The sequence below is a fragment of the Zootoca vivipara genome, chromosome 13 (assembly GCF_965207765.1).
Source record: "Zootoca vivipara chromosome 13, rZooViv2.hap1.1, whole genome shotgun sequence".
Classification (NCBI taxonomy): domain Eukaryota; kingdom Metazoa; phylum Chordata; class Lepidosauria; order Squamata; family Lacertidae; genus Zootoca; species Zootoca vivipara.
The window spans coordinates 41181830-41206956 of NC_142596.1; the positions used below are offsets into that span (position 1 = coordinate 41181830).

General features: G+C 47.2%; 1 protein-coding gene across 1 annotated transcript in view; it reads left to right on the plus strand.

Moving 5' to 3' along the window:
- ADAP1 (ArfGAP with dual PH domains 1) overlaps positions 1–22309 on the plus strand; it is a 74342-nt gene extending 52033 nt beyond the window's left edge. Inside the window, exons 6-11 of the mRNA XM_035131487.3 lie at positions 3341–3487; positions 8574–8657; positions 11215–11277; positions 14013–14084; positions 16108–16336; positions 17434–22309. Of these exons, the coding sequence (XP_034987378.1) occupies positions 3341–3487; positions 8574–8657; positions 11215–11277; positions 14013–14084; positions 16108–16336; positions 17434–17462 (624 nt within the window). The 3' untranslated portion in view covers positions 17463–22309. The remainder of the gene's footprint in view (positions 1–3340; positions 3488–8573; positions 8658–11214; positions 11278–14012; positions 14085–16107; positions 16337–17433) is intronic.
- The last annotated feature ends 2818 nt before the right edge of the window (positions 22310–25127 follow it).

The window sequence follows — 25127 nt, forward strand, 5'->3', positions numbered from 1 at the left end:
CCAGTTCCATCCCTGACTTCTCAACTTCCTCTTCTGCCCCCCCATATTAACTCCCCCTGCTTGCTTTCAAATATCTTCATATGGTATCTCTATATTAATTGCTTACAGTGGTCTCCTAATTAACTTGTAATTTTTCCCATTCTTTTATAAAGTTTTTATCCTCTTGGTTTCCCAGTCAGCTTTGCCATCTCGGCATAGTCCATCAGCTTGGTTTGCCCCTCCTCTCTGGTAGGAACAAGGCTCCTGGTGCTTATTCGCCAGCACCTTGCTACTTCATTTTTTATCACTTATGTAGTACCATTGGGGGCTGTGCCATTGTACAGAGCACGCCAAGGAAGGTCTCAGCCCCAAGGAACTTCCAATCCAAAATTTGACACGGGGAAGCAGCAGTGAAAGGCAGGGGGGAGGAACCTTCCATGGACCGAGGGCCAGACCCCCACCTGGTCCACCTTCTGGGGTCCCTGTGCCAGTGATGGGAGGGGCGAGAGGAAAAAGTGTGCAGGGGAGGGGAACTTGTCACTGCAGGAAGAGGAGACACCCATGCCTCTTCACCAGCCTGACTCATCTTTGCCTCTTGGCCCCGCTCCTCTCCTGCTCCTACTTCTGATTCTGGACTGCTCTCTGCCACAGATTCTCCCAGCTCACTAAGCCCTGTCACCCATTCTGACACCTCCTCCTCCTCCCAGCCTGCTCCCTCTTCTCCCTCTAACCAATCATCATTGTCCCACCACCACTACACCAGCTCTGAGTCTTCTTCCCTTGGGGGTTCCCCAGCTGGTTCCTCCCACCACTCCCCTGTGCCCAACCAGTCTGTGATACTCATGGAATGCCTGGAAAAGCAGGGACAGATCCACAGCATGCATTGAAACACACCCAGCACACATTTGAAGCACACAGCTCCCCTCCAGGAATCCTGGAAACTTGCTGAGAATTGTATCTCTGTGAGGGTGAAACTATAGTTCCCATGATGCTGGACTAGGTATGCCTTTGGTCTAATCCAGCAGAGTCTCCTACCTGGGCTTGGTCATGGGCGTAGTTGCACAGGAAAGCCACTTCCGCCTGGTGTTGCGGGCAGTCCCATGCCCTCCTTGTGCACAGGGGGTGGGTTCTCAGCCCCTGTGTGATTGGGGGAATTCCGGCCGTGTCATCAGCCAGACCGGCCAATCTGGGCGGCCTGAGGGTGTGGCCTGCTACATTTAAGCAGGCGCATGGTCGGGGTTTCCTTAATTGCTTCCCCGCTTCCAGCTGCTCCAGAATCTGGAGTCATCATCGCTACCAAGAATCAGAACGCAACTTCTCCAAAAAGCCCGTCCTTAAGAAAGCCACGTGTTGGCCATGCCTGGAAAATGGAGGAGCAGTTGCACCCAGGAAGGGGGGGGGGGTTCCATAGAAGTGATGTTGCAAGCCGTTCTCTTTTCCCAGGAAGCCCATTTTAGATACGATCACCTTTTCTGTCCCTTTCTCCAGGGCATTTCCAGGCTGCACTATTGCACCCACCTACTTAGGAGTAAGCCCCATTGAAATCAGTGTTGTTTGCTTTCAAGTAGACATGATTTGGATTGCCTTGTCAAAGGGGATTTCCCATAGCCTGTGCTAAGATGTTGCTGCTCTTTCTTTCATATCTTGACCCTTGGGGAAGTGAGAGTCCACAGCACGCCATCACGAACCACTGCTAGCTAGCTGGGTGTGGAAGATGGGTAGATTCCCCCTCTCCCCGGCTATTTCAAAAGACTGGTCATGGCGTTGATCTCATCCACCATAATAAAGGGAACTGTGGCATGTTGGTGAATCCATATTTCATTTAACTGATTGCTGGCCTAGCCTACTTATTTGCATTTTTAATTGTTTTAGGCGTTTGAGCTGGTGCCCCAAACTGCACTCTTGCTATACATCTAACGCATACATCACTTCCCCCAAAGAATCCTGGGAACTGTAGTTAGTTAAAGGTGCTGGGAACTGTAATTCGGAGGGGGTAAACTACAGTTCCCAGGATTCTTTAGGTGGAAGTCATATATTCTAAATATATGCAATGTATGCAACCACAGACCAAATATCTGGGAATCATAGATCACTGATTAGTATTGTATGCATTGCGTGGACAGGCGGAGTCCCCCAAACCCCCGGGGGACCCGCTGAGTGGTATAAAGACGCATAACAACGTGCTATGGGGATTCAAATCGGCCACAACTTTATTAAGATTCAGATGTAGGGAGACCTTGGCTCAGGCATTGGGCGTTATCCTTCCCAGTCCCCAGCTGGGGTTCTGGGAGGCTTCGGGGTTATCCACATGTATGGGGGTTGGGGCTGGCTCTGGAGAACATATGTTCAAGCAGAGAGAGCCCGCCCCCTGTTCGCTGCCGCTGGAAGGGGGAAGTGATGACGCCTATTGGCATGGTCAAGGCTTCCCCCAATACCCCGCTCTTGTTGCCGCAAAGGGGGTGAAGTCTCCGCCTCAAGCCCCTCCCTCTAGGAAAATCGCCAAAGAATTCCGCCCAAGGCCTGACACCGCCAAAGTTGTGACGTATTGCTACGGGAAAGGCGAAACCTGCCAATGCAGGGAAATTCATTTCCGACCCTTCAACAGCGGCCTTGACGTAGCAGTGCCTGTGAACCTGTAGAGAAAAGGTTAACCTGCAAAAGAACTTGAATGAGGGTGTGGAGGGTGGGAGAAGCTCTGGAACCAACTGGTGCTTGGAGGTAAGATTCAAATTCTGTTGTGTGAGCCGGACAGTACCTCCCCTTACCTGGCCATCCCCTGGCAACACCTCCCCAGGCAGGATTGGACGCTAGGCTTGGGTCGGTGGAGACCCCTGGCATCCTACTTGGGAAGGTGGTGCCAGTCCCGAACTACCAGGGAGTCACCTCTGGGATCAGGGGGCTGCGCGTGACCACGCAAAAGTCGCCCCCCCCAATTGATTTGCGGAGCAGTCATTTTGCATGTAGAAGATTCAACTCGTGGCGTCTCCAGTGAAGCAGAACAGAGTTTCAGGTTATATTGAGTGTTTTTCAATAGAATAATAGAATGCACTGCAGGGGGTTGGACTAGATGACCCTCGGAGTCCCTTCTAACTCTACAATTCTGTGATTCTACATCTTTACCACTGTACATTATCAAGCTAAAAAAAATTGGGGGGGGGATAGAGCACTTTTTTTGCACATTTGTCCGGGGTGTATGTGTGTCGTCAGGCCCCCTTGTCCTTCCTGGAGCTACTGGATCAAGGTTGCACTCTCAGTAAAAGTGCTATTTTGTTTTGAACACCTGTGTTTTGCTGAGCATGCTTGTCGCCTTTGCCTTGGTTTCTTATTGCTCTCGGTTTCCTTTCTCTTCCCACCTTCCCAGGCAAAAGAACCCAAAGCAATCATGAAGATTGAGCACCTGAACGCCACTTTCCAGCCTGCCAAAATCGGGAACCCGCATGGGCTGCAAATCACGTACTTGAAAGACAACAGCACAAGGAACATCTTTGTTTACCATGAAGATGGCAAGGTGGGAGCTCTGAAGTAAGAAAGGAGGCTGCTGTAAGAGCCGCCTTGCACGTGTCATAAGGAGAGGGCAGTGGAGAGCACCCATGGGTGGGACTTGCACATTCCCCATGTTTCTTGGTTTTTGTGCAAACAAAGAAACTACACCGAAAAGAAGGCATTTTTACACCAAGAACTCTGGCCAGAAATTTCAATGTTAGGAATAAATCCTACTCGCGAGATACAGTCAAATAAGGTATGGATTCTGGTAAGACTAACCGTCTTGAACAGAACAAATGAATACAAACAAGAAATGAGCTTCAAGTTCACTAGGGTATATGTAGTTTGAAATAAATGTTACAACTTAGAAAATAATTCTTTTTTAAAAAACAATTTATTAAATTTTCCAAATAAACACATTAAACACATTACACAAAACAAAACATTCAAAAACGAATACAACACACAAAAATTATCTCTTTTTAACAATTATCCCCATATCTCTCATTCCCAATGCTCTGCCAAGCTTGACTTCCCTCCCTCCCCTAATTTGGTTTTCTTTCCAACTCTTATCTTGCAGTTCCTTGTTCCTGTTTAAAGTCATTTCGTAGGATTTATTTCAGTCCTGCAAGTGTCTTTAGACTTCTACAGTTCTTTTCGATATAGTCCACAAATTTACTCCAATCTTTTTGGAACTTTGCCTCCCCCTGGTTTCGGATCCTGCTAGTCAGTCTTGCTAATTCCGCATAGTCTATCATTTTTGTCTGCCACTCTTCGATCGTTGGTAAATCCCGAGTTTTCCATTTTTGGGCTAACAAAGTCCTAGCCGCGGTTGTCACATACAGAAATATTATATAATTCTCCTTTGCAATCTCTTGTCCAATAAGTCCTAGTAAAAAAGCCTCAGGTTTTTTGGGAAAAGGTATATTTAAAAATCTTTAACTTAGAAAATGATTCTATGTTTTTCATATATCGAAAAACATATATATGAAAAACGTAGAATTCTACTTCACAAGTCAACACAACCTCATAAATTAGCTGACGAAGACGTCCACATCGAAACAGGGCCCTGTCCTGGGTTCTTTTTACTGAATCTACTCGGCATTCCAGCTCTATATAAAACGACCCTTTTGAACACTTTTGAAATTAGACTGAAAAATTATAGATGTTATTATTTGATATCTTTTGTGTCTTTACACTGTAAGGTACTATTATTTTCTAAGTTGTAACATTTATTTCAGAATTAAAACCATGGAAGCACCTGGGATGAATAGAGACATCAGATTCTTATCTCATTATGCATGATCAAGCTTTCTTTAGCACCTCAGCCCAGGACTAATTGCAGCCATCAGCAGCCATTAACAGCCATCTACAGGTTTACCACTCCCATCAGCCCATCACCCATTCCCACCCACCCCCACTACCCTCTGTATATATATAGGGTCTGACACTTCTGTTTCTAGTGTATCTGAAGAAGTGTGCATGCACACGAAAGCTCATACCAAAATATAAACTTAGTTGGTCTTTAAGGTGCTACTGAAGGAATTTTTTTATTTTGCTTCGACTCAGACCAACACGGCTACCTACTTGTAACTACATTTATTTCAAACTACATATACTCTAGTGAACTTGAAGCTCATTTCTTGTTTGTATTCATTTGTTCTTTTCAAGACTGTTAGTCTTACCAGAATACATACCTTATTTGACTGTAACTCGCGAGTAGGATTTATTCCTAAGATTGAAATTTCTGGCCAGAGTTCTTGGTGTAAAAATACCTTCTTTTAGGTGTAACAAAGAAACTACGGCATCTCTCCCAGCTTTGTACCATCTGGGCAGAGAAGAAATAATTATATTGTGATGGTGATGATGATTTCTTACCTGCTTTTCAATGACCAGGATAAAGAGGTGCATCTTCAGCATATGATGGCAATCTAGTGAAGGTCCCAGATGTACCTCCGTAAGACAAGAGTCCTGCATTTTAGGGGCTGCCACAGAGGAGGCCCTCTCTCTGGCTGCCTCTCCCTGAATTTCTGTGGGTGTGCGACCTATCAAGAGGGCCATCCATTCTGTAGATCTTAAGACCTAGATATTGAATGGAGATCTGCTGGAGCTGTCCAGCATCTGACAGTGGAGATTAGGCAACAGACTAGGTTTCAAGAAAGTTGATGTAGAGGGCAGGCAAAGTTTTGAAATCTTCAGGACCTTGGAGAGCTCCTAGGCAAGGTAGATGTTGCCTTGACAGGAGTCGCATACCATGATGTGGAGGAACAAAGAAGCTGCTTTAATACCAGCTCAGACTGTTTGCTCATCTGCAGACAAAGCAGATACTCGTCTGTTGAGTCATGGACCTTCCTTGCCATCATGTTGACTACCAGGAGCATCAAATATCGCTCAATGTGTTTTCGTGTCGCACCTGTTCTGTTACAAGCGCAAAATACCAGATGCATTGTGAGACCAAAATATACATAGGAGGCTTAGTTTGGTCAGAATCAAATAAACACTTCCAGAGTTAATGCTAAATACATTACTTCTGGTAATGTATGAGCCACCATAGCCGGTAGAGGGCCATGAAAATTTGTTTCCAGGACTTTCTACTACCCATGTACTATCTGAAACCCAAGGGGTGAATTGGTTGCCGGATGTTAAATATATTGGCATTATTTTTAGCGCTCTTACCCCACTAATAACCCTGGAGAGCTGTTGCCAGCCAGTGTAGACAGTTCTGAACTAGATGGACCAATGATCTGAGTTGGTATAAGGCAGGCATCCCCAAACTGCGGCCCCCCAGATGTTTTGGCCTACAACTCCCATGATCCCTAGCTAAGAGGACCAGTGGTCAGGGATAATGGGAATTGTAGTCCAAAACATCTGGAGGGCTGAAGTTTGGGGATGCCTGGTATAAGGCAACCTCCTATGTCCCTTTGTGGGGCTGATGGGAGTTGGAGTTCAACAACATCTGGAAAGGGCCACAAGTCCCCTACCACTGCTGTACAGTATCATTTAGTACTGCAGTACTATAATCGCCCTGGATTGGCTGTCTAGCAGGAGGAGGAGGATTCTGCTCTGGGTAACCTAGAGTCAGGAGATGGTGCTTGATCACAAATGGTTTGAGATCCACCTCACCAGTCCTCAGTTCCTTTTATTTTCTTCTTGCAGTTTTCAGATGGAGATAGGTCAATAGATATTTGCACCAGCCATTGCAATGTGCATAAATGCAACTAAGCAGATCAGATTCCCATACTAAATTAGTGATACGGCTTAAAGCTCAGAGAGCATCACTGCTGCTCCTACTTTAGTGCCTGTCTCAAGGAATATGTTCACTAGGAATAGTTAGCCCATGCTGTCACCAGCTTATCTTGATCTGCAAGGAGGAAAGTCACATCATCCTCATCATCTGAGTTCCCTGGGTGAGGTAATATTAATAAGGTGATTAACTCCTTATGCAAATCTCCTTGCAAAGAGCTCCACAGCCGTGCCCAAACCAATGTTTCAGCATTACCATCCACGTGTGTGGACAGATGCTGTTTGTTTTGAGACAGCTGTCCTTTCACTGACTTGCAGAAAATGTGCATATGCTGCTTTTATCGGGGTGGATGCAGATTTTTTTCACTATAATTTGAAGAGAGGTATCATAGTGGGGAATGCTGTGACTGGTCCATCTGCTGCGCAGCTGCTAACTATTGATGGGGCAATGTCAAGGGCCCCTCCTGCTCTCGCTTCTTAAGGTCATAGAATCAGTGAATCATAGAATTTGTTTTGAATCTTAGACCTGTAGAGTTGGAAAGGGACCTTGAAGATTATCCAACCCAACCCCCACAATGTAGGAATATGCAGCTGTCCCATACAGGAATTTAACCTGCAACCTTGGCGTTGTCAGCACTGTGCTCTAACCAAAAGAGCTATCCTTTTATTCAGGGCCGTCGTACCCATAGGTGCTAGGGGTGCGGGGCACCCGGGCGCCGGGCTCTTAGGGGCGCCAGGCCGAGAGTCCAGGGCCTGAGAGTTGAGTCCAGGAAAGAACCCACCCATCGGTTGGAGTGCAACAGCGGGCTCTTCTGCTGCGGGCGGCTCTGCGCTGTGAGTTCGGGGGCAACCGAGCCAGCAAGACGCACCCCAGCGCCACATATGCTTAAGACACCCCTGCTTATATTTACACTGAACTTGAACCAAACAGTGCTTCAAGGATGCCTTCAAACAGAGGGCTACCCTGTATAAAGCTTTTTTGGTTTTCTGGATTTGACACCTCCCAGTGACTTGCAAAGTGCATCTTGTATGATCTGATGAGCAATGAGTTGCCATGGAATAGGTGATTCCTAAGCTTATTAGCGGGTGGTGCTGTGGTCTAAACCACTGAGCCTAGGGCTTGCCAATCAGAAGGTTGGCAGTTCAAATCCCCACGACGGGTTGAGCTCCCATTGTTCGGTCCCAGCTCCTGACCACCTAGCAGTTTGAAAGCACGTCAAAGTGCAAGTAGATAAATAGGTACTGCTCCAGCGGGAAGGTAAACAGCGTTTCCGTGAGCTGCTCTGGTTCGCCAGAAGTGGCTTAGTCATGCTGGCCACATGACCTGGAAGCTGTCTGCAACAAACGCCGGCTCCCTCGGCCTATAGAGCAAGATGAGCGCTGCAACACCAGAGTCGTCCACGACTGGACCTAATGGTCAGGGGTCCCCTTTACCCTTTACCTAAGTTTATTAAGGACCGAGGCCCAGCAAACACAGTGGGGCTTTGCAGGAAGCACGCGTAAGAATTGTGGCAAAGATCAGAATGCTACAAACAGGGCCGGCCCTACAGCAAGGCTGGGTGGCGCAGGGCGCCAGGGCGCAGGGCTGCCAGGGTGGCGCTGCGCCTGCGGCAGCCGTGCAGCAAGCGCTTGGAAACAGGGCGGGGCGGGGCCGGAGAGATCGTCGCACCATGGTGCCAGGGCAGAAGATATGCTTAATACGGCCCTGGCTACAAAAGCCTGCAGAAGTAACCACCAGGAAATGTACATTGCAGTTAAATTCAGATCAAATCAGAGTTGACCTGAGGCTGGTGCAGCATCTATGGGCATGCCCATTGGTATCACTTCTGCCTCTTTCCCCTCAAATGCTGTTTTTTTCCTCCTCCCAGGAAATGGTGGACTGGTTCAACGCTATTCGCGCCGCTCGATTCCATTACTTACAAGTGGCATTCCCTGGAGCGAGCGATGTTGATGTGAGTTCCTCTTTCTCTCTCGCTTTTTCTCTTTCTTTCTTCATTGCTTGATGTGTTGCTGTCAGTGCCTGGAGAGAGTCTCATCCATGCCGTTCTGAAGGGCTGACCCACAACGGACCACCAGCTGCCTATTAGGAACAGCATTCAACTTGCACAACGATTTCTGCATGTGTAGTAGAACGATCCCTCTCCTTTCCCCAGGCACACTCCGTGTCCCCTAAATCAACTTCTGGGGTTTTTCTCCCAATCCCCGTAGAGCCGATTTGGGGAGGGTGTGGGGTGCTCTTTGCACAACCGGAAGTCCTTGTGGCTGAGAGATCTAATTAGTTGAATATTTCCCTATATTGCAGAAACAACAGAAAGAAATGGTCTCGCTGGCAGGATTTAAATAAACATTTGCAGTTTTATTTACAGAGAACAAGAAGTACAACAATGTGATAACATAATATTGTATATAAACAGCAGAAAGTACCATCTGAAGTAATAAACCAGAAATGGTAGTTGAGAGAAGTCAACCGGGGGGGGGGGGAGATTGGAAAAATGTATGTTTAGCAATGATATTGCCTACTTGTTTTGAGAAAAGAAAGTTAATAATATTTCCCTATAGCATAAATAATATTTCCCTATAGGCTGCCTGGTATCCTGCCCTAAAAACCGAACAGCCCCTGCTAATCAGTGTAGACAATACTGAACTAGATGCTCTGGCTCCCCCTGTTCATAGGCGTTTCTAGTTGAATGGTCAGGAAGGGGCCATTACGTTTACGAGCACAAATGGTTGGTGCTGACCTTTAAAGTCCTAAACTGTCTCGACCCAGTACACCTGAAGGAGCGTCTCCACTGCCATCATTCAGCTCAGACACTGAGGTCCAGCTCCAAGAACCTTTTGGTGGTTCCCTCACTGCGAGAAGTGAGGTTACAGGGAACCAGGCAGAGGGCCTTCTTGGTAGTGGCGCCCGCCCTGTGGAACGCCCTCCCAGCAGATGTCAAGGAGATGAGTAATTATATAACATTTAGGAAACATCTGAAGGCAGCCCTGTATAGGGAAGCTTCTTAAGGTTTAATGTTTTGCTGTGTTTTATATTATTATTATTATTATTATTTATTTATTTATACCCCGCCCATATGGCTGGGTTTCCCCCGCCACTCTGGGCGGCTTCCAACAAATACCAAAATACATTAAAATATCACAGATTAAAAACTTCCCTAAACAGGGCTGCCTTTAGGTGTTTTCTAAATGTCAGGTAGTTGTTTATCTCCTTGACCCGGAGGCGTCAATCAGCACAAAATGTACTGCAATGATTTTATAATCCAAAGGAGGACATTCAGCCAAAACATCTGGAGGGCCGCAGTTTGGGGATGCCTGAACTAGAGCATTGCCTTGAAATTTACAGAGTTCCGTTTTCAATGTTCAAGTCCCTTATTCAAAGGAACCACGCATTTCAGTGCATGACCTATGCTTCCTTTAAATCTGACATCCAGGCAGGTGGGTAAAGTTAGCTAAAAAGGCCCCCGTGAGCCAAAAGGTGAGGCTTCGGTGAGGAGCTGCGGGCCAGAGGTTCCCCACTAATACTTTACAAATAACAACCTTCATTTCCTGTATTGAAAATGCTCTTTGTTTCAGCGAATTCAGCTCTTCTTCTTGATTTAAGTGATTGGTGCTCTCTCTTTTGCATTTCAAGGTCCCCAGAGTGCCCAGATCTTTGCCAGTGTTTTGGCATCTCATTTGCTTGCAAGAGTTTTGCCTGAGAATGCACTCTGTTCAGCTGTGTCTAGGGGCAATTTGTTCTCTCTGGTGTGCTTTCGGGAATGCACTATAAATGTTCAAGCACTGTTAGGTGCTGGGGGGAACTGTGGCAATGGCTGAAGCCCCCTGATTTTTCCAGTTCTGTCTACTCAGAAGTTAAGTCCTACTGAGTTCAGTAGGAATGGTTCCCAGCTACATGCATGCAGCATGGGTGGGGAAACTTTTTCAGCTTGCAGGCGATGTTCCTCTATGGGCACATTCCAGCGGTGTTGGTGCACGAGGCAGAGCAATGGAAGCACCTCTCAGCTTTGCGTATTAGGCTGCCTTGCAAAAAGCCAGAGGTTTTGACACAGCCCTCTCTCTACCCAGGCAAGCAGGAGGCATTGCCACAGTTCAAGGAGGGATTCCAAAAGGGCTGAAAGAGGGGGTGGAGCTGGGCTTTGAAGGGGCGTGGCCTGGGAGAGTGTGAAGCAGAGGGGCCAGAAAGAAAGGACTGGAGGACCACATTGGATTCCTGGGCTCTGAGGATTCTCACCTGCAGGGTTGCAGCCTATATCTTTGTTGGAATCAAACCCTTGACTAGCACAGCACAACAGATGGGAAGACCATGTGGGAATTCTGTGCCAGCTGTCGAACTGTGTCGTGTCTGCTAAGTCTTCATCTGACTTCTGTTTCCCCCCAGAAGCTCTGTCTAAAATGGTCAACCAAATCGATACTGAGTTCATTAACACCCAAGTTTTTCTCATGCATTTTTTTTTTACCCACTATCTACTACCTGCAGAATCACTGTCCCTTATTTTTCACCAACTCTAGCTGGTGCCAAAGCTTTCTAGGAACTACTTGAGGGAAGGATACATGGAAAAAACTGGGCCAAAGGTAGGGGGCATGTTATGTTTTTTGTCTATGCTAGTGTTTTATCAATATTCTGCCTCATGTTACCTGCCAACCATGATGTTTCTGACTTACTATTTTATATTTCTTTATTATTGCAATTACATCCCACTTGTCCTCTGAGAAGCTCAAGGGAGCCTGCATAGCTCTCATTCTCTCCATTTTGTCCTCACAACAACCCTGTGAGGGACATTAGGCTGAGGGACAGTGACTCTTCCAGGCTCAACCAGGGAGCTTTATGGTTGAGGAGTTGAGACTTGGTCTCCCAGGTCCTAGTCAAGACACTTGCAACACCACACTGTCTATCTTGTGCATGAGTGCTCTGTGTTCAAGCCCTATATATAGCCATGTTTTCCACATGGTACCGTCTACTGTGCGCTGTGTTGTAAACTGGAAATAGACAGCTTAAAAATCTGCATCGTGTTTGCATTTTATGGCTGGAAGCCATGGCATCACATCAGATCTAAAATGAAGCAGCCGTCACATACAAAGATAAATAAATCTTTAGGGTATTCCTCCATGAGCTAGAAAGCTGACATATACTAGTATACTTTGTAGTACAAGCAAATTCCGGAGGCCAATATGTGAAACCTCAAAATGGCTACGATATTTTTACACTAGCTAGACAGCTGAAACCTCGTAATAGTTCGCCCTATAATTGCAGGGCAAAGCAGCAGCTGTTTGGGGCTGACTGACTCAAGTAGCTCTGGATGGGGTCAGTCATAAACAGTGCCTTAAATTGGCCTAGACTTGGGGTGTGTTTTGGGGGCCCGAAGCACCAAACCCCAAAAAAGCTTTGCACCCCCAAATTCTGCTTAAAGAAAAGCTGAATTATGCAACACAGCCATCATTGGTCAAATTGAGCTGTTTTGCATACCATCTTCTTCTTTTTTGCATTATTTATTACATTTATAGACCATATTTTGTCCTCCAAGGCACTCAGAGTGGCATCCATTGCTTCCTGCAAAGAATTATTGTCGCTGTATAACAGACTTTGTGCTGGGAAGGCAAGTCACTATGCCACCTGCACTCGCATCATAAACCTAGCTGTCTAGGTCCCTGATGATCAAATCGTCCACTATCGGGAGTATCTCCATCCCTTGCAGGAGTATCCTTGGCAGGAGAGAACAACTCCTCATTCCACAGGGAATGGGGCCCTTTCTAAGGGATAATTTCCCTTAGAGTGACGCCATCTTTCCTGGAGACCCTCCTTTTCCATGACAGCAGAGAGCTGTCACTCTGGGACGCAGATACCGTGTCCCTAAAGCAGAGGTTCCCAAACTAAGGCCCGGGGGACGGATGCAGCCCAATCGCCTTCAAAATCCAGCCCGGTCTGGGAATCAGCATGCTTTTACATGAGTAGAATGTGCCCTTTTATTAAAAATGCATCTCTGGGTTATTTGTGGGGCCTGCCTGGTGTTTTTACATGAGTAGAATGTGTGCTTTTATTTAAAATGCATCTCTGGGTTATTTGTGGGGCATAGGAATTCGTTCATATTTTTTCCCAAAATATAGTCCGGCCCCCCACAAGGTGTGAGGGACAGTGGACCGGCCCCCTGCTGAAAAGGTTTGCTGACCCCTGCCCTAAAGGCTTTGTCCACCAACGTCTCAGCCTCTTTCATCTTCTCCAGGTCAGCCATCTTGGCCTCAAGGGAACAAACTCCTTCCCTGGGGCGTAGGAGCTCATTGCGCCAACTACAAACCCAGGGCGTCTGCCTGACTGGCAAATACATGTGACATTCTGCGCAACACACTGGATAGCTCTGCATATCTGTGTTTATAGTTTATTTGAAAGCTCGGGGTTTGTTCAGTCACTAAGGTGAGGGGCAAAGCAGTCTTCCTTAGACTCCATGCCCTGCTGTCAAACTCCCTCAACGCACGTTGGACCATGGCGTCCTGTCACTGGAGCCAAGAGGCCTCACCCCACCCCCCTCAACTGACACATCAGCATTATGAAAGGCCCAGAAGCTCAAAGGTCTGGATCAGGTTATATTTGGGTTAATTTTTGGTTTTGTTAATTTTCAAACTTGTATATTCTGCATAGCTAGAGAGTGCCCTGAGTAAGTAGAAATCACTACTGTATCTTGTTTTTGAGAGGCGCCATTTTTCTCTTCCAAACCGATGGGTTCTTAACCCTCCAGGTTTGGATCCCAAGCTGGAATGAAGAGTCTGAGCTTCAGAAAGCTGCACTTACTATGTGTATACCTTGAACCTGGCGATTATCTCCAGACGCCACATCCTAGACAGTTTCTTGGGTCATCTGTTCCTAAATCTAGCCTCGAAGGCAAGCACACCAGTCTTGCTCACTGTTCACACTTCACCATCTCTATCCTAATTAAGAAGACGTGCAGAGAGATGGTTTTCTTGTTGCCGTGAGCCAATAGCATTTTAATCAAGCTGTATCTGTGGCTAACCTATTCATTAGCTGCAAATTAAATAAATCTAGGCTTTTCGCCATACTTTAATTGACGTTGCCCTTTGTAGGGGGGAGGGAAGAAAGTTGCTCAATCATTAGTAGCATTGTTGGAAACTATTTGATTTAATTGTCATATCTACATTTTGGCATTGCACTTCAACATGTTCTATTCACACCTGAAGAAATAAATTAATTGCCCGTGGCTGCCCTCCTAAGCATATTGATTGGAAATAAATCCCACTGAACTCCATGTAATACAAATGTTTTCTCCACTGTTTATTTCCTCTTTCCCATTCTTTATTAGCAAACTGAAGGCTTCAAGAAGCGGTGGTTCACCATGGATGACAGAAGACTAATGTATTTCAAAGATCCCCTGGTAAGGCCCATGTTTACTAATGATCTCAGGCTGATTCAGGGACTGGCAACCACAGAACTTCACGGCAGGATTTCAAAAGATTCCACTTTCCCAAAGGATTTTTATCTTTGCTTTTAATGATAACGATTCTATGCATATTTGTTTTCAAACAGATTTGTTTTCAATGGTGGCTGTTTTATATATATTTGTATATTTTTGATCAAGGGGCTTATAAATGTTCCAAATGAGGGGGGGGATTAATAAGGGCCAGTAAAGACTGGAGATAAGGGTGGATTCTGTTCAGTTCACATTTTGCACTGATTTGCACCTCCTTAGTTAATACACAGATCAGAACGGGAGTATCCTTTGAATTTCACTGTTCTCTGAATTTTGTGAACCAGTTCGTTCGTTCGTTCATTCATTCATTCATTCATTCATTCATTTCTGTCCCACTGGTCCCAGAAATAAGATGGGGCAGACTTAATATGAATGAACATGTGCAAAACTGTCATGGAATGAAACTAAATTGATCTATCCAGTTTTGGGGAACTGCAAGTGGGGGGAAATGGTGGTGTGCTCATGTCCCGCTTATGGGCTTCCTATGGGCATCTGGCTGGCCACTGTGAGAACAGAACAAATCTATTCAGCCTTGGTCAGTCCCCACCTGGAGTCCTATGTCCAGTTCTGAGCACCACAGTTCAAGAAGGTTGTTGACAATCTGGAACCTGTGCAGAGGAGGGGGGCCAAAGGACCTGGAGCAAAGGCCAAGATGATCAAAGGCCTGGAAACCAAGCCTTTTGAGGAATGGTTGAGGGTGTTGGGTGTGATAAGCCTGGTAAAGAGGAGACTGAGAGGAGACAGGATAGCCATCTTCAAATATCTCAAGGGCTGTCACATGGAAGATGGAGAGAGCTTGCTTTCTGCTGTTCCACACGGTAGGACCTGAATCAATGGATTCAAATGACAAGAAATATTATTCCAACTCAGCATTCAAAAGATAGAATCATAGAATTGTAGAGTTGGAAGGCACCCTGAGGATCATCTAGTCCAACCCCCTGCAATGCAGCTGTCCCATATGGGGATCAAACCTGCGACCTTGGTGTCATCAGCAACATGCTCTAACCAACTTAGCTATCCATGCGAGGTGATGGTAAGAGCTCTTTGATAGTCTCAGGAGGTTGTGGACTCTCCTTCCTTGGAGGTTTTTAAGCAGAGTTTGGATGACCATCTGTCAGGCTCTCTTGCATTGCATGAGGTTGGACTAGGTGACCCTTGGGATCCCTTCTAATTCCACAATTCCATGATTCTAAGATGATGGACAAGATGGGCCACTGGCCTGATCCAGCAGAGGTCCTCTTATATTCTTGCCCTTTCACAGAAAAGCTAGGGCACAATTTTTATTAGTCCCAAGTTGGAGATGCACAGATTGAGATGAATTGGGGGTGGGGAGAGAGAAAGAAAACTGAGAACAGATAGGCAGTGGAATAAATTACTGTCTGAAGCTGCAACATTTCCCTTTGGGGCTGCAGTTTTTGTGTGAAGTTGCTTCTGTCAAGGATGCTGGGGACCAGTTGGGATGCTGGGAAAAATGGGAGACTTCCTGTTCATTTTGAAATGACTTCCTTGAAAGGTCGGGGGTTTTGTATACAGCTTGAGAGAGGGAAGGGAATTGTAGTTTCCAGTTGCCTGAAATCAAACCTTAACCCCCATCCACCCCCCACAAAAAAAACTCGCTGCAGAAATCTTTGAAGCCAAGAAGGTAGGGACATTATGTCAACTGATCTGCAAAATTTTTGTTTGTTATCTCATGCAATGCCCTTCATCATAGGAGATATTGCATTGCATTGCATTGCATTGCATTGCATTGCATTGCATTGCATTGCATTGCATTGCATTAGTACTTTGTCATAAGTCCCTAAGGCATTTTGAACAGGGACAACAGTGTCGAGCCTTTGGAATCTAGGGAACATGGATGACTTTTTGGAAGAAAAAATGCCGTTGCCTCCTTGATCTTCTGAGATCCTATGCTATGTTGCCCGCACAGGATGCCTTCGCCAGGGGGGAAGTCTTTATTGGAAGCAAAGAAAACAGCTACAAGGTCTTGGAAGGGCTCCCGCCGTCCATCCAGGGGAACCACTGGCAACATGGAATCACCATTGTGACTCCAGACAGGAAGTTCCTTTTTGCCTGCGAGACGGAAAGCGACCAGCTGGAGTGGATCGCAGCTTTCCAGAAAGTGATCAGCAGGCCAATGCTTCCGCAGGAATATGCAGGTATGGCAAAGGGGTGGGACGTGACTGGGAATGATGGCGGGTCAGATTGTGTTTTGAAGATCCGGTTCCCAGCACCCGCTGCTGAAAGGAAGACCTAAGCCCTGTAAGGGAGGGGGAAATGGGTTTCCTCATTCGCCATTTAGAAGGAAGAAGGTGGAGAAACTTAGGCCACATTCACACCATTTAAAGCGCTATCATACCACTTTAAACAGGCATGGCTCACCCTAAAGATTTATGGGAGCTGTAGTTTGTTAAGGGTGCTGAGAGTTGTTAGGAGGCCCCTATGCCGCTCCCAGGGCCACAATTCCCAGAATTCCCTAGGAAAAGGGACTGACTGTTAAAACCACTCTGGGAATTGAAGCTCTGGGAGCGGAAGACTGGCCTCTCAACAACTCTTAGCACCCTTAGCAAACTACAATTCCCAGGATCCTTGGGGGGAACTCATGACTGTTTTAAGTGGCGTGGTCCTGCCTTAAATGTGCAGCGGAGATGGGGTTTTCGAATGTATGCCCGGGAACTAAATCAGTTGACTGACTTTTCATCAGTCAAGCTATTAAGTAATTGATTCACTCTGCATAGGGAATAAAACAAAGAAGTATACTTCCTTTGTTCTTAGCATATGCATCATATTTTAAAAGATACACTTTATACTGTACTTTTTGGAGAGTGATTCCTGTGTGGTTTTTGCTCTGCTGGCTGGTCTGAATTTTATTTATTTTTTCAAGCATAACCCTCTTTGTTAAGTTTCTATGGATAAAACCGTTTTTTTAAAAAAAGATATTCCCTCCAAAACTATTACGTACCTGCCACCCGTGGTTTTTATTAGTAGTTTTGTAATCAATCAAAAGCATTTTAATCAATTAACTGGCTGAACTTTAAGACACAAGGTGAACCCTTGTTGAACTCCGAGCAGACCTACTGGAATTAAAAGACACAACTAACTTGGGTTCATTAAGTCCAATAGGTCTACTGGATGCAACCTGACGGTTGTATCTGCACTTAATGGTCAGGCGTAGTTTAGCAACTAACCACTTAAGGTTGCAGCTGTCCTTTACATGTCAGTGTTTTAATGCTGTTGTTTCCTCCCCTCCTCACAGTGGAAGCCCATTTCAAGCATAAACCATAGTAGTATCATGCTGGAGAGAAAGAAGGAAGGAGAATCTGTTTACAACCCAATAACATTGTTTGTTCCTTGCAATGTGAGCAACGACAACATATTCAGCGAATCACGTCGGACTAGCAAGGTGGGAGGTGCTATAACAGTGGCCTCTGGGCCGGTGACAACAGTGTTGTGGGGCCAAAGCAGACACTTTTTTTTAAAAAAAAATACATATGAAAAGTTGCATTTCCGAAGCTGGAGGTGATGATGCGTTTCTTAACATCTCAGGCTGTGTGAAACACTTCCTTCGGGGACATTGTCCTTGAACATGTGACATGCTGCCTTCGGCAAGAGGCTCATTTGGAAAAATACCCGCACAGTCTACTCCCTCCCTAAGCAGTAATGGTGGCCCACGTTCTTAAAGGGTCTAAACATCTCCAGCGGCCAAGGATGTCTTTTTCAGAGGATGGCAGCCGTTTGCTTGACATATACCGAGAAAACACCCAGGAAAGGGTGTCATGCGTTATGCTTAAACCCACTAGAAAGAATCATCACAAAGCCCAGAAGCACTGTGCACACCGCAAGACAACCGCCGGCTGGTCACCGCATCCCGCGAAGCCTCACTTCATACAACTGTTTGACTAAACGTTTATGTGCATTGGTCTGTGGTTCGCCTATCGCCTTGTGATGCTGCAGGTCTAAGCAGCAGGCCCACCTCTGCTGGACGAAATGGCTTTGGTCATGGCGTGTGGCAGCGGAGGCTCGTGAGGGGGAAGGCAGAGAAAGTGGCGCTCCCCCACCAGCGTGCTTGTCATGAGAGGTGAGGTGCTGGCAGTGAGGTCACCACCAATCTGAAGCTCCTTTGATAGGGAGCGCACCACCGCTCAGATACAACTCCCTCTGTCCCTCCTCACTCTCCGAGCAACCACTGGTGTTTAGGCATTCACAGAGCATTCAAATGGAAGATGGTTGTTCCAAGCCATGCAGCCTGGTGTAGTTCTGGGCTGAGGCAGGCAACTTGGTGCCAAGTTAAAAAGTCCCTTCCCTAATTTCACCCCCCACCCAATACGCAAAGAGGGGGGGAAGTTTATCTGTCGTGGCAATTGTGCTTGCAGCTCCAAGTGTGTGTCTTTTTCTTTGCTCTTTTCGACCTACTGGGCTTCAGCGCGATGACCGGAAATCTGGTCCCTGTTCTGCTGATGATTCCATTTGTTGACATGATCTTGTGATGAAGCCATTTCGGAGTGAGGGTGATGGCTCCTGACCTCACTCTTGATGGACTCACGGGAGTGCAACTGATAATGTTGGCACCATCACAAGAAAAGTGGTGGAAGCCGTGGAAAAGGTAGAGAAAGCCTTTCTTAAATGAAACTTTTCACACTCCTCCTCAGCTCCAACAAAACTGGTCCACCAGAGAGGCTCTATAGAATCTGTTTTGCTACCTCCCTGAGGTTATTGATGTAGGCCAAAAAATGTGGCTACGTATATTTATTTTTTACTTGGGAGGCCACAGATTGAGCAGGCCCAGCCAGAGGCGTGGTGATCAGACCTAACTTTCCGAGTCCAAAATGTGTTGTGACTTTCTTCTGATTTTCATTAACAAAGGGAGCCATTCGTTGTAAAAATTAACAGGAAAACGTCTTCCACATAAGCTCATTGTTAACATCATGGGATTCTCAGCTGCACTTTTGCTACCGAGCTGAAATATATTCAGTCCTTTCAAAGTGTGCCCGCATACACACTTTATTCCTGAAAACGGCTGAATGGCTTTGTGTGACTGGTGTGGTTTTGAGATAAAAATTAGTATGTGGGAAACCCGGGCACAAATCGGCAAGCTAAGCACTTTTAAGGCTGCAATCCTGTGCGCTGCTTGGGAATGGGAGTATCACAGTGGGCATGACACCTGTTGTGCATGCAGGCTTCAGGTTCAATCCCCACTTCTCCAATTAGGGCTGGGAAAGTCTCTTACCTGAAACTCTGGAGAGCCATTGCCAGTCAGTGAAGCCAATACCGAATGAGGTACCTTTGGTCTGACTTGGCATAAGCCAGCTTCCTATCAGTGCAGTGGGATTTTCTGGGGTTGGCCTGCATCACCCGTTGGTTTCAACGAAGCTTAAGCACATGCTTAAATATCTCCCACTGGATTCCATAGGTCTTGAAACTGGCTGGGCCATACCTGTGCATTGGTATGGCCAGGTGGATATCGCACTTGTCCCGTCCATGGAAGAGAATGGAAGAACCTTGTGTGCACGAGTGTGCGCACAGGGTTCTCTGGACAAAGTTCCTTCTGGGCTGCTAAATTGTAACTTGAGAAGTGGCCTTAACAAAAAAAAAAGCACACTGCTCTGAGAAAACGGTGGGGTAATCGAGCCCCAAATTTGCCTGCAGGATGGGGAATCTGCCTGTGATGTTAATAACAGATAGACCCTTTGACAAAACAAAGGGTCTTCATATGGCCAATCTGAGACAATTCCTGGCTAAGCAAAAGCCCTTGCAGAAAGTTTCATGTCACACCATAATCCTGCAACCTTGGCATTATCAGGAGGTGGGCTAAAGTCCCTGAAACTCATGCCACAATAAGATGTGACACAAAGCAAATCTCTAATTTTGCTGCAACTGACTTAACTACTCCCCCCCCACTTGTAAATTGATCTGGCTCTAATTAAGTGCAGTTTGTCACATAACCAGGGTCCTCTGGTGGGAATGTATGTTTGCATAGCCCTAACCCCCCACCCAACCCTTCCCAACACAAGTTCAATAGGCCCAGCTGATCATTGCAATATGGATGAATGAATTCAGAATGAGCACCCCATGAGCTTCCAGAGACAGACTTCCCTTGCTGGATCAGGGTGAAAGTGTGCTACTTGCTCAAGCGTGCATCTTTGCAATCTTACCCCAGGCCAGCCCTACCATTTGACAAAGTGGGCAGCAAAAGCTGGGAGGACACAGCTGGGTGGTTCTCAAACAGCCTTCTTTGCTGCCTTCTGGTATGGTGGAGGAAGCTCTCTTTGCCGCCAGTGTTGAATTAACGTTCACTTGCCAATCAGTTCAGTATCTGTACGTGAATAGCGGGGCTGGAAGACACCACTGCCTCCTTTGTCTCGGGCAGCAAAAACGTCTTGGTCCAGCACCGATCTACCCATCCCTGCACTGAAGCTTGTCCCAGTCTTGTACTGGGTTTGTATCCTTTTCATGCTGATGAGCAGAATGGAGCTGGTCCTCAGGGCATTACCTGTTTTGGGCCCAGACTCTGCAGTGCCACTGCCTCATTCAGGGAAAGCCAGAAAAATCCTGCAGGGTGTCCACTGAAACGAGCGGCACGTGGGCAAGAGCAACGGACAGAACATCCCTGTTGGTTTCCACCCAGGGCTGACTTAACAGCAGCTTGCTGGCAGCTGGGTGGGAGATATGGAAGTGAAATGGTTCTGTACCCAAGAGATTCCTATACAGTGGAACCTCGGTTTGTGAACACCTCGGTTTATGAATTTTCGGTTTACGAACGCCGCGGACCCATCTGGAACGGATTAATCCACTTTCCATTACTTTCAATGGGAAAGTTCGCTTCAGTTTATGAACGCTTCAGTTTATGAACAGACTTCCGGAACCAATTGTGTTCATAAACCGAGGTACTACTGTAGAAGACTGAAAGGGCCATTTCCCAGACTCAGCATGCAGCTTCTTTGGGTAGCTGCTGGTGGTCCCACTGTTCTGCCTGTTCTGGCTACCACCCACTGCTTTCCGGGGAGCGGGGAGCAGCTGGGGTTAAGAATTGCTGTGTTCATTTTGCACAATGTCCTGCAGTGATGCTCAATCGGGAGCATTGTGGGAAATTGCAACAGCAGCATCGAGACCTTGGCGTCTTCTGCTGCTGCCTCTATCAGCCACACTCGCAAGGGCCCTCTGACACAGAAAGGGGGCCCTCTGGAGGGCTTTCTGCTAAGCCCACCCCCCTCTAACCCAAAGCGGGCCCTACAAGCCTCCCCCCTTCAACAAAACAACCCCACTGCACAGGTGGAATGCATTGGAAACATGTCAGGAAGCAAAGTCCATATAGATTTGGTGAAAGGCCCATTAGCTGCAACGGTTGTCCTGCAGAGGTTGTTGGACTACGGCTCCTGCCATGCCTTATCATTCGCCAGGGTGGCTGGGACTGACGGGAGGAAGAGTCCAACAATATCTGGAGGCACTGTGCTGGCTATTCCTGGCCGAGGGCATGAGATCCTAGGTCTTTCTTGCCCTTTTTTACCCCCAGCTAAGTGGCTGTTGCAGAAGTTCATAGATTTTGCTGCTGCCAGAGAACCACCCCCAACTAACAAACCTTCGCTGGGACTCCTGATGAATTAGCAAACAAGTTACAATATGGTAAATATTTCTGCCTTACGCTATTATAAGCCACACGCCCCCTCTTATGGTTCTAGCTGTGTTTACCTTTCTATTATAGTAATACTGACAGATTTAGGCAGCCTTCATGCTTTGCCAACATCTGCTTGCTCTACCACTTGGTTGGCGCTTCGCCTCTCCCCCCTCCCCCGCAACACTGCTGAATTATATTAATTCTCGCTCCCCCATAGGCTCAACAATAATCTCCACCCATTTCTCAAATTATGTAAAAGAGAGCACACCCACAGCAGTATCAGTGCCACACACAATACGGCCTTGGTTTCCCCCCGAAATGATTGCTCAACTTCAGTAAAAGGGAGAAAGGTATGTTTCAAGTCTGAGAACAGAATGCATTTCTTAAGTCAGTGTTTGTAAGATAAATGCCCTCTTATCCATTGCATACATGTGTTAAGTCGCTTGTTATATAAAAAAATTTGGTACTAAATGTCATCCATGCCAATAAATTATTATTCTGTCTGATCAATGGAGACAAATGCCTGGTTAAATTTGTGGAGCAAAGAAATTGGTGACGCAGCCAACATGATAAAGAGTTTTCAAAATATCTACCCAGTATCAGAAGCAGAGTTTTAAAAGTGAAGACGGCATTATTGCATCTCAGCAAGTTTTACTTATAGCACACAAGAGCAATAAATACTTGCCCACAAAGGAGACCAACTCATGCAGAGAAGGGATGGGAAACCTCCACTGAGCAGGTTATTCTGCACTTGAAGAGACTGAGTCATGCCTGATACAGAGACATGTGACAGCAGAATCACCTGCCTTGCAGCAGAGGCTGATGGGAAGACTGCAAATCCAGAGCAGTATATCATGCAGAGGTACACCAGGCAGCCTCCTCAAAAGTAGGCAGCCTCCCTGAAATAGGATGGTCCAGTGATGTGAGGGGGAGAGATGCAGCAGTGATCTTGGCCCATCTCCTCCTCCATGGAGGTTGATTAAAAGGCAGTGAAGCCATAGCCATAGAGATGTACATCAGGCACGCTCTATAGTTAAGCTGTTTGGTGCTTAACTATTCTTCACAGAACACTAGCCCTCCAGAGGTTGGGAATTCCCAGTACAGAAGATCAGTATGTCGAGGCGAAGGGCTCTCTGAAGAGACAAATGCAGGCATGCCGTTAGCTATCCAAACAAGTTGCGCCGGATTTCCCACCTTTGCCAGGTGACGCTTTCATACCTTTCAGAGGTACTCCTGCAATAACAGCTGCCTCCAAACCAGCCAGGAGGGGCTATACACCTGTGGAAGCAGGCTCTCCTGTATCTTATAAGGTACAGTTGGTAGTAATATAAGGAGGAGCTTTGTTTTTCTAGGGCAGCACCTCATACATGGAACTCCTTTGCCCCAAGATCTTAAATCAGCTCCCCCTTTACTTATATGTGCCATCATCAGTGGCTGAAGAGTTTTTCCAGCAAATCATTGATATTCTGGTGCAGTTTAACAGTGCTATCCCTCTTGGTGTATATTCAGCCAACTATTCACTTTCAGAGGGACTCACTTCTAAGTGCGAATGGGACTGCAGTCTTAACTATTCCATGTTTGTTCTGCCTCTGGGGGTTCCTTTGGCTGCCTTTAAGGCTGGTTCTGTGCTTGTTTTCTTCTCCTTTCAATATTACATGCAAATTGCCTTGCGGTACTGTACTGGATGGGACGCAGGTGGCGCTGTGGGTTAAACCACAGAGCCTAGGGCAGGGGTCCCCAGACTACGGCCCGGGGGCCGGATGCGGCCCAATTGGCCTGCCAATTCGGCCCGCGACGACCCCCGCTGCCGCTGCCTGCTCTTACAGCGCGCAGCGCGGCAGCGCTCTTCCAGGTCGGGGAAAAAGCGCCGAAAATCCTTTGTGCGCATGCGTATGGGCCTCTCCCGACCCGGAAGAGGTCATTTCTGGTGCACTTCCGGGTCGGGGGAGGCCCATACGCATGCGCACAACGGATTTTCGGCGCTTTTTCCACCCTGGAAGCGCGCTGCCGCGCCAGTAAGCACCCGTGCGCATGTGCACGGGCGCGCACTCCCCTGTCCTCCGGCCCGCCGCGCGATCGGCGCGGTGGGAACCGGCCCAAACGCCGGTAAGTCTGGGGACCCCTGGCCTAGGGCTTGCTGATCAGAAGGTCGGCGGTTCAAATCCCTGCGACGGGGTGAGCTCCCGTTGCTCGGTCCCAGCTCCTGCCAACCTAGCAGTTCGAAAGCACGTCAAAAATGCAAGTAGATAAATAGGAACCGCTACAGCGGGAAGGTAAATGGCGTTTCTGTGTGCTGCTCTGGTTCGCCAGAAGCGGCTTTGTCATGCTGGCCACATGACCTGGAAGCTGTATGCTGGCTCCCTCGGCCAATAACGCGAGATGAGCGCCGCAACCCCAGAGTCGGTCACGACTGGACCTAATGGTCAGGGGTCCCTTTACCTTTACTGTAGGTCACGACTGGACCTAATGGTCAGGGGTCCCTTTACCTTTACTGTACTGTGAGCAGCTATGAGAAGGGTTGAGCCTTGGAAGGCAGGATACAATTACCGAGATACACAAATAAGCATCTACAGCCAAATTTGGAGCTTTGTGTGCTGGAAGACACCGGACAGACAAAAGGAAGTACTTATTCACACAGCATAGTTAAAGACTACGGAATTTGCTCCCATAAAATGCAGCGGCATGCCCAAACAGGCATGCCCAAACTTGGCCCTTCAGCTGTTTTGGGACTACAATTCCCATCATCCCTGACCACTAGTCCTGTTAGCTAGGGATGATGGGAGCTGTAGTCCCCAAACAGCTGGAGGGCCAAGTTTGGCCATGCGTGCTTTAAAAGAAGATGAGACAAATTTGTGGAGAGGACTATTATGCACAATGGCTATGATCTTCCTCTGTAGGGGGAGGCTTCTGAATATCAGCTCCTGGAAGCCACAGGTGGAGAGAGTGCTGTCATGCTCAGGTCATGCTTGCGGGCTTCCCACAGGCATCTGGCTGGCCACTGTGAGAACAGGATGCTGGACTAGATGGGCCACTGGCTTGATCTAGCAGGGCTCTTGGGTTCTTAATAGGTGTAATATTTGCAGGGCTTGCCGATCAGAAGGTCAGCGGATCGAATCCCCGCAACGGGGTGAGCTCCCGTTGTTCGGTCCCAGCTCCTGCCAACCTAGCAGTTCGAAAGCACTTCAAAGTGCAAGTAGATAAATAGGTAGCGCTGCGGCGGGAAGGTAAACGGCGTTTCCGTGCACTGCTCTGGTTCGCCAGAAAGCGGCTTAGGTCATGCTGGCCACATGACCCGGAAGCTGTACGCCAGCTCCCTCAGCCAGTTAAGCGAGATGAAC